Source organism: Ailuropoda melanoleuca, chromosome 4 (assembly GCF_002007445.2).
Source record: "Ailuropoda melanoleuca isolate Jingjing chromosome 4, ASM200744v2, whole genome shotgun sequence".
Taxonomy (NCBI): domain Eukaryota; kingdom Metazoa; phylum Chordata; class Mammalia; order Carnivora; family Ursidae; genus Ailuropoda; species Ailuropoda melanoleuca.
In genome coordinates, this window is record NC_048221.1 from 115,340,710 (window position 1) to 115,353,048 (window position 12,339).

At 42.9% G+C, this 12,339-nt stretch overlaps 1 protein-coding gene across 1 annotated transcript in view; it reads right to left on the minus strand.

Moving 5' to 3' along the window:
- Window positions 1-12,339, minus strand: part of CRIM1 (cysteine rich transmembrane BMP regulator 1) — a 108,876-nt gene that overhangs the window by 73,428 nt on the left and 23,109 nt on the right. Inside the window, exon 2 of the mRNA XM_034657293.1 lies at window positions 23-315. Coding sequence (XP_034513184.1) covers window positions 23-315 — 293 coding nt within the window. The remainder of the gene's footprint in view (window positions 1-22; window positions 316-12,339) is intronic.

A 12,339-nucleotide genomic window follows, 5' to 3' on the forward strand; every position in this document is an offset into this window, starting at 1 on the left:
CCCCCGGGGGGGGGGGGGGGGCGACCCTGTGACGCAAAGCAGTGAGGCTGCTGAGGCGAGGCCCACGCGTACCTGGTTTGCACTCATAGAGGTCACAACACTCTCCCGGCTTCCCTGAGGCTTTGGACACTAGTATGTTCAGGTATCCCGGCTGGCAGACTTTGCGCAGGCAGCCCGCAGGGTCGCACACGCAGCGGCTGGGTAAGGGGCAGCACTCCCCGGGGGGAGCATAGCCCTCGATCAGAACGGAATCTTCAGGACAACGTGGAGAGAACTGGACTTCACAGCGGGCCTTGGAGCAATCTGGCTTCTCTTCTAAATGGGAGAGAAAGAATTTAGCACATGCCCGGGGGCAGCGTGGGGCCCTGGCGTTGGAAGCACAGGCAGTCCTGAGGATCTAATCATGGACCAAAGAGGAGGGGAGAGAAAGAACTCTGGTGGAAACCACCACACTCAGCTTAGCCGACTGTGAAAACCTCCCAAGATCCGCTCATGACACGGGTGGCGTGCGGCCGCTGTGGCCTTCACCTCCCCGCTCACCTGGGCTGAGTTATCACTGTCCGGCGCACGGACCAAAATCAAGAGCGGCTCGGGAAGGTTCCTGCATGATGTGCAGAATCTGGGAGCTGGACTTTATCAGTGACTGACCAGAAGACCTTTGAATTTAAAAGGAGTTTAAGGGCTGTTCTCTGAAAACGGTGTATGTTTAAAACCCTGAAACAGACCCAGGAATAAATCCTGGCTACTTCAGGGACTGGGGACAAGGAACGTGATAATCACCGTGAAAGAACTCCATCTCCGAGCCCTGAATTTTGAAGAGATGAACTTACTCAGATCATAGGATTCTATGATGTGAAAACTCAGCAAGATGGAGAACGAGCTGTAATTTCCCTAAACGCCATCTGGCGTTGACTATCTCTAGCAGAGATCCATCAAATGCCGTGCTCTCCTTTCGCGGGTATTATGCACTGACCACTGCTGCACCTCCATTTTAAAAGATAAGAAAAATGCATCGAGCAAAGCCCTAGCTTCTGGAGCCCCAGTCCATAGCGGAGTCTCTTGGTTTAAGCTTTTAAGAAACCTACACCAACATCATGTCCTTGAGGAAAAGGCTGAAACAGACCCAAAGCACATCATCATAGTCCCATGATCTCTGGGGAGATGGGGAGGGGAGGTCGTAGAGGGAAGTTCAGAAAATACTGGGTGAAAATGATGTCATGTGGTTTTGGGGTACATTAACATTAGCTCTGTCTTTCCTACAGTAAAACCCATACAGAATCACAAAAGCAGGGTCAGGTCCAGATCGCCCAGTTTAGTCTTCTAAACAAAAAACTGTAGTCTGTTTTATAGATCCAGAACCTGAAGCCCAAGAGTTCAAGTGATCTGCCTGTGGTCAGTGGTAAAAGGAAAACAAGAATCCAGGCCTCCTCACTTCCAGTTCACACAGCTCTTCCTATTACAAAGGTTGACCTATTTCCAAAACCAAGGGTTCCTCAGGTCATTCCTACCTTGCTGTAGGAATTGCTGTATTGTTCATTTCACTGACCATCTTCCTTGTCTACTTCCTGGCTAATCAAAGTACTGTAGGAAAGCCTTCATACTCACAGTTCTAGTAAATTCATTAAAAAATAATTATTAAGCACCTGCTGTTCTAGCACCTTGGGATGCACCATAAAGAGGACAAGCATAGATTCCCGCCCTCACATGGTTCAGAGCACAGTGGAGAGAAATACAGAATAAAGAACAATCATAAATGAGCAAACTGTGCAGTAGCAGAGGATGTCAGTGCTATGGGAAAAAATGGAACGTAGCAAGGGGGAATCCGAGGGCAAGGAAGTGGGGGACAGTTGCAATTTGGTCAGAACAGGCGCCACTGAGAAGCCACTGTTTGAACAAAGACTTGAAGGAGGGAGAGGGTGGGCCATGGAGCTATCTGGGAGAAGAGTGTCCCAGCAGAGGGAAGGGCTAATGCAGTCCTGTGTGTCCCAGGAAGAGAAAGGAGGCCAGCATGGCTGCAGTAGGATATATGGAGAATGCATATATCCTGTTTTCCTAAGGTAACCCCAAGCAACTGCCTTGAGAAGAGAACTCAAGGGGAACCCCACTCTTGGATCCCCATCAATGTGGACAGAACAAATCAAAGAGCTGAGGAGGAGAAAGTGAATCTTGACTGCACAGGATAGACAGAGATGGAGTCTATGACATACATTCAGTGAACGGCTTCTCTGGCAAACACAAACACATGGTCTCATAATAGCTCTGTGACTTTGACTGCAAATAGCACTTAATGCCTACTTTTGTCAGCGTGCTGCAATTAACTTATTCTGTATCACATTCCATTATTACATTGTCATCCTGCAAAATATTTGGTATGTATCATCAGACTTTTAAAATACATGGTTCAATAGAACACGCTTTCATTATAACCCAACATATTGGCTCTTCTTAGTTATTCCACTCTTTACATTTCACAGTCTCAATGTTGTCACCTACTGATGTGTTTCCCAGTTCAAACTTTGAGAGATTTATTTACTTCTTAAGAACTACCTTTGTAATACAAATGGGATAAGGTATATAGACACGGTCTGAACCACTGTCTGAAGGGATTTAGGAATGTTAAAAATGAGGGTTAAATCTTATTAAGTGATTTTTCAACTTTTCTCAAGATGATCATTTTGGCTTTCCCTTTAATTTATTATATAATCAATTAGCAGATTTAAAATTATCCTTGTTTTCTTACACTAAAGCCTTTTTCTAAAGATCCAGCTGGATTTGACTTCCTAACATTAAGATTTTTAAATTTATAAGCTTGAATAATACTCACCTGCAGCTCTTGGGGGGTGTGTGTGTGCACTGCCCTCATCCAGTCTTAGTTCCCAAGTTACACAAAATTGTTCAATGAGCTGTTTATCATTCTTACTCTGCTATAAAAGTTTAAATAACATAGGAATTATACATTATTTGATGTTTTCATATAGCCCAATTGTGAAACTATCAGAACTCAGTTTTGTTTTTTTTTTTTTTAAAGGAAGAAAGGGACAGAGTTCTTCGATTATTAGATTTCAGGCATTCTACCTCTTTTAGAATCAACTGTACGGACACTGCTGAGTGTTTAATTTATCTAGATCTTATTTATCTAGATTTTCAAATTCATTTCAGGTTTTATGACCAAGCATTCTTTTTTTGTAGTTTATATGCTCATCAGTTCTGTTAGTTTTTGAATCTCTTCCTTCTTCGTCTTCCAGGTTATTTCACTGATTTTACTCTAGTGCTTAGTTCGCTTCTATTTCCTCTATTTTCTAAGAAATGCAAAAAATTTTAATTGTGATTTTAGTACTTTAGGCCAAATATTGCTTTGGTTATATTCTGATTTTTTGATACGCATTACTCTCAATGTTACTCATATCTAAATAATCTATAATTCAACTTTGATTCCCTCTTTAACTGAAGACTTTATAGAAGAATGCTATTACATTTCTGCATAAGTATTTTGGCTTTCCTCTTGATTTTAATTCTTATAGTTTTATTGTCTTGTTGCAGAGAATGTAGGCTGTACGATTTTCTACTTCTGTTAATTCTTGAATTTGTGTTTGTGTGTGTGTGTGTGTTTTGGCACAAGTGTGTATACATGTGGTCTAAGGTCAACTTTAAAATATATGGGTATTTGAAAAGAACATGTATTCTGTTTATTGGATGTAAACTTGCAAATCTTTCAATCAAACTTAATTATGACATTCAGATCACTTACATCTCCCCTTTTTCATTTAATTTCCAAGAAGGATCTATTAAAATCATCCACTATGAACCAGTAACTTCTTGTGTTTCTAACAGTTTTTACTTAAATTTTTAAGATTGTGTTCTTAACTCCATGACTAGCAGGCATAAGATTCAAGCCTAGTATACTGACTTGACAAGTTGTAAAATGATGCTTTCGAAGAATCTAGATTTCTAAGATTCATATCTTTTTATTTTTGTAATTGTTAACGTTCTTGGCTTTTCTCTTCTTTCGACCCTCTATTCACATCTCAATGGGTTATCCACAACCCCTACTCACCAGCGTCTTCCCCAACCAGTTGTCACCTGTGGCTTACACCCAACTTGGTTACCATAGCATCGCGAAGTGTCTTTCTGATACTTCTTTTCTCAGCCCCATTTCTAAATTAATTCATCCTGTAGATTTCATTTATTCATCTATGCCTCCATTCCATCGCTCTTCCATGAAGAAAATAAGGAGAACACTATAGTCACACGTGTATTTTCCCTCATTTAGAAGGCTTTTCTGATATTACCTCTGAATTTTAAATTTCATCCATTTGAAAAGAAGCCTCTTGTGACTCTTTCCCTATGGTGTCTAACAAATCTATATATAATAAGTTAATTAACAAGCTTTTCAGTCTAGTTGCCTTGGCAACGCTTTGCAACTGGCATCTTAAAAAAAAAAAAAAAGAAGAAGAACAAAAACTGCCCCAGATACAGCAAGATTAAAGTGAAAGTATCACTTGTAACAGAGGTCACGGAGAGAAAATAGGTTCTTTCATCATATTAATTATCTTCCAGAGGTTAGCCCTTAAAATATTGACAGGGTCACCCCATATTAGAATGATTTTACAATAAAGTGTATATCAATCTTAGTCACTTTAACCTGTGTGACCACATGCTGGCCAGTTGTAGGTCTTCTCCAGGTCCATAGGTCAACAGGGAAAGTACAGTCATGATCTACAAGTAGCAATAGCATTCAAGATTTTCTGCTTAAACAGATTTAAATAAAACCAAAGCTGAAACAAAAACTACTAGATGGGAGGAGAAAGAAAAAAAAAGAAGAGAAACATTATATTGCCAGATTCTCACCCTATCTGATTTTTGCAGAATTCCACACATCTGACACCGAAGTCTTCTTCCTCTTTCAAAATCTCAAAATGTCACTTAAAATGCTGCACACTTGTTAATGGAAAACAGGCAGCATAAAACAGACGACTGAAATTTAGACAGGTAACTAACGACAAAGTCAACACTGCTGAGTGCTCCGTCCGTCCTTTTCCTGAAGTCTGTCCTGATTCTCACACACACAAATGGTCATTCTGACACAATACTTGGGAGTTTCAACCACAAAGCTATTTCAAGGGATGCCAAGTTTGGATCAGACTTGGTATCACAGAATTGAGTAGGCTGAGCACAGAGGAAAGAGGAGAGGAGTCTGGGACCACTGTTTTCCCTACATCTCACTCTGATCATCTCCCTCCCTCATAACCTGAAATCTTGCAGTAGCCACGACATCAGCGAGGGGACAGCAGGAGCCACGTGGTGGTCGTTGGTGGCAAATGTCCTCGAGGTACCAGCTGAGGTACTGTCTGAGAGATCTTCTCTAATCCCTCTCTCACTCCTTCCTCTGACAAATATTTACTGAAGGACTTCCATGTGCCAGCCGTTCTCGGGCACAGAGCTTAGAGCGGGGAATTAAACCAAGTCCTCGCCCTCCTAGATTCACAATTCTGGAGCAAGACAATATACAAAGAGCCACACAGTGTGCTGCCAGGTGGTGATAAATGCCCCGAAGCAGAATCAGCAACGCGGGTGTACCGGGGGGAGGACCGGTCTCACTGAGGCTGGCACCCGCACAGAGACCTGAACCAGAGGAAGGAGAAGGCACGCAAATAGCAGGGCAGGACTGTCTCGGATGCAGGGACCAGCAAGAATCAAGGGGCTAAGGCAAGAACTCTCCAAAGAGAAAATACACCTCACCATTATTAAGAAGAAATCTAAACTGGTGTAATTCACAGGTAGAAAATACCAATAAAGACTTAGAAGAAAAGTATTCCGACAGATGTTTCTTAGTAAGGATTCAATTCTCAGGACTGGGCTAGAGAAACGAAAGTGACCTTTATTACTGGGCACCTTCCCTGGGGGAGGCATCAGGCCTCCCATTTCTCACCCCCCTTCATACTCTCATGTGAACAGAGAGAACACCTTCATGTCTACCTGGCAGATAAGGAGCCAGGTACAGAGAGGTTAAGAATCTCGGCTAAGGTCACAAAGCAGGTGGCAGAGCCTCCAAAGCCTTCAATCTTCCCCCTGGTCCACAATGCCAAAAGCAAAAGGAACTTCACCTTTCCTCATCAGCTTTCCTGGTACTTGTATATGTAGTCAATGGCTACACTTTTGCTCACATAAAGAAATGCAAAATTAATTTGCAAAGACAGAGAGGTTTGGGGTCTTCGGTATAGCCCTCCTGAACTCATTTGCTCCTGGGTCTTGCAGCCATCACCCGATAAAAGGTGGGGCTTTTTTTGTAGCCAGCATTAGTTTGTTCTGAAAACTTCTATTACAAATGTAAGACATATGTCATCCCTACATTTTTAAATTTAGAGACTGACTCCTTTAAAGTTACACTGTGAATTCTCTCCATTCACATTCCATGATTTTATCATAACCTTTTTTGGCAAAGCTGCACGGTGAAGACTTGTTCCACACAATCATAACCCCGAGGGGAAAAAATTAGGCTTGTTGATACAGTCCCAGAAAGATTTCATATTTCAGCTTGTTCAGAAACACCAGCTGTACTTTCCCAGCACTCTCTTTTACTGAACTTAGGATTTCACAGTGAGGGAATCTACATATGCCCTTTTCTTGGCAGTTTCTTAAAAGTGCCAAATTAAATTGTTTTCACTACCTAATAAAGTTTGCATCACAGAATATAAATTAGCCAAATATAAAGAAAAAAATTAAATGATCTCTTAAAAACAGCCACATGAGATACTTTAGTGGTTCTCAAGCTGGCTGTCCATTAGCATCACTTACCAAGCTTTTAAGAATACCACTGTCTAGATGCCACCTTAAATCAATTAAATCAGAATTTTTAGGGGAGGGGCCTGGGAATTCAAATATTTATTTTAATAGCTCCCTGGGTGATTCTATTATGTGATTAGAGCTGAGAATTACTGTGTTACTCCTCCAAGCACACTGGGAATCTTTACAATGAAGTTCCCTGTTGACAATAGAGCTTTGCCAAGGGCATGCTCAAACATCCTGTCAAATGGCAGCTGGCTACATGCCAAGAAGCACCGAGCTCTCCAGATTTCTGCCCGCCACCAAATGGCCCAAACTCAATGCTGAGCCCCACTGTACCTTCTGGAATCTCCCAGACGACACATCTTTTCTAAAGAGGATCTTACTGAATTGAGTTGAAAATCATGCTTTAGATGAGAGCTTTGTTCTTCAAAGGGTGGACCCTGGACCAGCAGCATCAGCACCACTTGGGAGCTTGCTGGGGCTGTACAGACTTAGGCCCTTGGGCCAGACTTAATGAATCAGAAGCTGCATTTTAACAAGATTTCCAGGTGATTCAGCTGTCTTGAGTAGTGGTTCTCAAACAGTGGGCCATGGACAGGCACATCGGCCTCTCCTGAGAATGTGCAAATTCTAAGGCCCCACAGCATACCTACAGAATTAGAAACTCTGGGAGAGGGGCCCAGCAATCTACCTGAACAAACCCTCCACACGATTCTCATACACACTGCTGTCTGAGAACCACAGCGCTGGATTAGTGATTCTCAACCCTGGCAGCACACGAGAATCTCTGGGGAGCTTTAACCATCCAGAAGCTCAAGACTACAACCCAGACCAGTTCAACCAGAATTACTGGAAGTGGGCCACTGGTATCAGGATTTTGTAAAGTCCCCCAACGTTTCTAAAGTTGATCCACTGCTCTAGGCACCTCTCCCCACCAATACTCCACATTCCCGGGGGATTCGAGGCTGCTTTAAATCTTAGGAAATCGGAATCAAAGGGTTCTCTGAAGTCTTCTTGGAAAAGATCAGAGCTCCCTGGGAAGAGTGAAAATAGCCCAGAGGGTAGGGAGTAAAGAGCCAGATCCCAAACATGGCCTGTGTACATTCTACTGAGTTTTAAATCACCGTTTACCAAAGGTTATTAGAATTCTGAGTCCAGAGACATTTTATTTCATCATCTGTTAATTCACACCAGGAACATGTATTCAATTTACTTCCAGAGGGATCTGCCATTCATATAATTAAATTTATATATTCATACGCAGTAACACGTTTTCAAAATGTAACAATGAATTTATTTTTAAAAATCTGGCAATAAAATAAGGCCTCAGGATGGTTTGGATAAATGTACAAGCCAAGCCAAGAAGACGGCTTTCAAAAAGATTAATTTTGCCTAATAAACTTCTCCGAATACCTTGTCCCCTTTTTGCCATAAACACAAGCCCACAGGAAAAAAAAAATGAAAATTATCAGAGAATGGGCAAATGACTAATGAGGAAAACTTAAATGAACTAAATTTGTGTAGTTGGTTCAGCAACATCTTAAGAGGAATCTTCCTAACAGTTTGAAAATGTCATAGCGGCATAAACATTAGAAATGAAGAACTCCCCAGGGTGGTGTTTAAATGCAAGGCAAACTCCATTACAGAATACAAACAAAGCCTCTATTTCGCAGAGTGGTTCTGACTTTGGGTTGGCAGCTTTCTATACTTCAAGTTTTCCTCCACTGAGGAAGGGAAGCTGCAAAGTAGGCTCTTCTATTGTGTAATCGTGATACCAATTTGGAAAAATAAAACATCAGATTTTAAAGGTGAAAGGAAGGGTGTGGCATTTGTCATCTGTGGAATGGGGGGCTGGCACTGTGGGTGTCCTCTGTGGACAGCCCCCAGGCAGAAGTTCTGTGAGCCCTTCCTACACAACCAGGGACTCCGGGACCCTGCTCCTTCAAGGAGGACCCACAACTGTTGAATTAAAGGCGGAGCCAGTCCTTTTCTTTTAAAGCTCTAGGATTTGTGGATTTGTTAACAACGTAGAGGTTTAGTAGTATAGTAGAAAAATGCGATCTTACGAGACTAAGAAACAAGGGTATTGTCGCTAATACTGTCATTAAGTTCCTGAGTCCCAGAGGTGGCATATGGATGGAGAGGTGGCAATGTGCTGTTTGGAGGTCTTCAGAAGTTCCTGAAAATGACTATACTTCAGTGAACAAAACGCTGTAATCAAGAGGGGCGCCTGGGTGGCTCAGTCGCTTAAGCATCCGACTCTTGATTTTGGCTGGGGTCATGATCTCAGGGTAGTGAGATGGAGCTCTGCTTCAAGCCCCACGATGGGTGTGGAACCTGCCTGAGATTCTCCCTCTCCCTCTGCCCCTCCCTCCCCCCAACCACACATGCTCTCTTTCTCTCTAAAAAAATGATACATCAAGAATAAGGCGGGCCCAGAGCAGCCTGAATAAAGGAAGGGAACACAGTGCTGCAGAATACCGCTGCTGTTTGTCTCTGCTGACAACCGCAGCCGCAAATAAAGAACAGCAGGCTATTTAACTGCTCGACTGGTAGTTCTCATGAGGGTTTGCACATTCTGAGAACACGAACAAAAAAAAAAAACAAAAAACAAAACATAACCCATGTGGCTATAAAAATACACACAGATTTTTGAAAAAATTATTTTGGCCGTTTATTTCCTCTTTCCCTTCCTCCCTTCTTTATTTTACTTAAGATAAAATAGTTGTTTGTGCCATTTGCTTGCCATTGAACAGAGGTTACTTTTTAGATACTTTTTACCTTTCTGACATGGGAATCAGACTACCTACTGGCTTACTACCAAGATTTGAGAGCCAGAAAAAAACTATGTTCAAATCTTGGCTTTTCCAGAACTAGCTGTGTGATCTTGGACAAGTTTCCCAACACCTGTCTGTGTTGAAGTTTCCTCAGGGTTGTTGTAAGAGTTAAGTGAAATAATATATATTTCAAATAGTCCCCTGCCTGGCACGTCTAAGTGTCCAAAGAGGATCGCTCTTATCACCAACACCATCATCACCATCGTCATCATCACAAAAAGTCCAGGCTTTGAGTCAGCGACTGACCTCAGAATACTCAGTATACTTATGTGTTCAGTGGGGCATATTACTTATTCTACAAGACTGTTGTGGAGATTAAAAGAATATGCACATTGTTTTATATTATGTAAGTACATAATATATACGTTATATAAATATAAAAGTATTTCTAAATGTTTACACATGATGTGTGTGCACATGCATACACACACACACACACACACAACCCTAGGCCCTAGTGTTGGCTCACTTCTCTCAAGTTTTTTTTAAACCTAATGCCCCACACAATGACATGCATGTGATCATCAAGTGTGCTCTTTTTGATAAAGATGAAGCTGATTCTGAGACACACGCACGCGTGCACGCACACACACACACAACCATCTATACCCCCACATGCACACATCCTTAGCACACTCCACACACAGTCATCTTAGCACACCGAAAAGTTTTTCTCAAGTCTTGGTTCTCTGTCAGCTTCCATTACTTTATTAATTCCTTTAAAAAAGAAAAAAGGCCCTTTTTTGAGAGAACAGTCTGCTCTGTCTGGGGAGAAGGAATGAAGCTGTGTTGTATTGGTAGTTTTTCCCAGAGACTGTTCCCCAGCTATCTGTGCACTCAAGATGTGCTGATGGGCCTGGCTCACCAAGTTATCAAACTGACAAGAGGGAATATAATGGTCATGACTGCCTCCCCAAAACAAACACACAGAGCCCCCTCACGTCCCACATTTATATCCACACCATTAAAGGCCCTCCCTGGCGAGAAAGTGCTTCATTCTTGCAGACTGACTGGTGGTCAGCGCCTCTCAGAACAGCCTCATTCCCTTCCCACAACTCTTTCTCTGAAGGCCTCCCCACCCTTCTGACCATTCCTTCGGCTCCAGCACCAGCTTCCTAATCAGCCTGTGCTGGGCCAAGCCCCTGAAAGGGCCCCACGTTTCTATGCCGTCTTTGTATTCTTTGTGTACCCACGGCGTAAACCCTCATCTACCACAACCGCCAAGAGGGCACGCAGAGACTACAAATATGTGAGCTGCAGCTGAGCAAAGGGACATGTTTACTTTCCATCCCGAACGACAACTTGACCTGCAGCAAAAACAAAAATAGTGCAATGTGTATTTTTTCCCAGAAATGATAATTATAGTACTCCAAACATTTTCCAAACTTCAACTACCAAAATGGAAAAGGCATTTCAAAAAATAATTTATTAAATAGGCACTTATATTCTTGGTAGCCCTTACATGGCAATTCTATTTTTTTTCTTCAAAGCCATTAAAGGGCTTGGCTCCTGGCTCAAAACCCTCTTCCAGGGCAAGGGGAGGTTCAGCCTGCCAAGCTGACAGGTAGGTGGCTGAAGAGCCCTCCTTATGCATTGTAGTCAGCATGAGTTTATGGCACCTTTTCACTCAACAATACCGGCGATTTAAGAACCAGAGTTTATGCATGGAGCAATATGAAGGCAATTCTCCACCTCTGGCTCATGAAAGGTCTGAACCAAGAAGCCGAGGCCAGAGGGGCTCCAGGGACCAAACACGGGAGTACAGGATTTAGACTCCTCTCAGGAGTATGAATGTGGACCCCACCTATTCTTACTCCTCTCTCTGAAGAGTGTGCTTCCTCACCTCATTCCCTACCTTGTTGTTTTTCTCTAGCCAAAGTTTTTCTAGACTCTGCACTCCCATCAGGATATGGCCATTGTAACTGCCACTCTCGGGCTTTCTGACATCCTTTTGAACACTGGTTCTCACTTGAGTGTGCTAGACAGCTTTTTAAAGCATGGACTGTGAACCTTGCCTCCAGAGTTGCTGAGTTAGTTGGTCTCAGCTGAAGCCTGAGAACGTACATTGCTCACAAATTCAGAGGTTACTGATGCCGCTGGCCAGGTACCATGATTTGAGAACGGCTGCTTTACACCATGTCTATTTGAAAATTTTTTCATCTAAGCTCTACCCCCACCCCTCCTCCCCCCAAGCACAGCTGCTGCTCGCTCGCTCTCTCTCTCTGTAGATGGGTACTGCAGCTGGCTCTAGGTATAAAAAAAGGACAGTGACATGCTTGGTTCCGAACAACAGAGGTCGCAGACAATCTCATCCTCTTCTATATTTTTTTTTCCCCAGAGAGAGTGCTCGCTTGTGCATGTGCAAGTGGGAGTGGGGAGGGGAGAGGGAGAGAGAGAGAATCTTAAGCAGGCTCCATGACCCTGAGATCACAACCTGAGCCGAAATCAAGAGCTGGAAACGTCACCGACTGAACCACCCAGGCACCCCCCCCATCATCTTTTACATTAAATAGCAGCCCACATGGAACTACCATCTCAGACCTGAGATAAAATTCAGAGAGGCGCTCCAGGAGAAAGCAGGCACATAGTTCAGACCTCTATGTTAGATGACACGGAGAAGTGGAGAAGTTAGGGCTGTTGCCACTGAACATAGTGCTTAGTGCGTCCACTCCCACATTTCAAGGGTACAGCATCATTCCAAATATCTTTTTTTTTT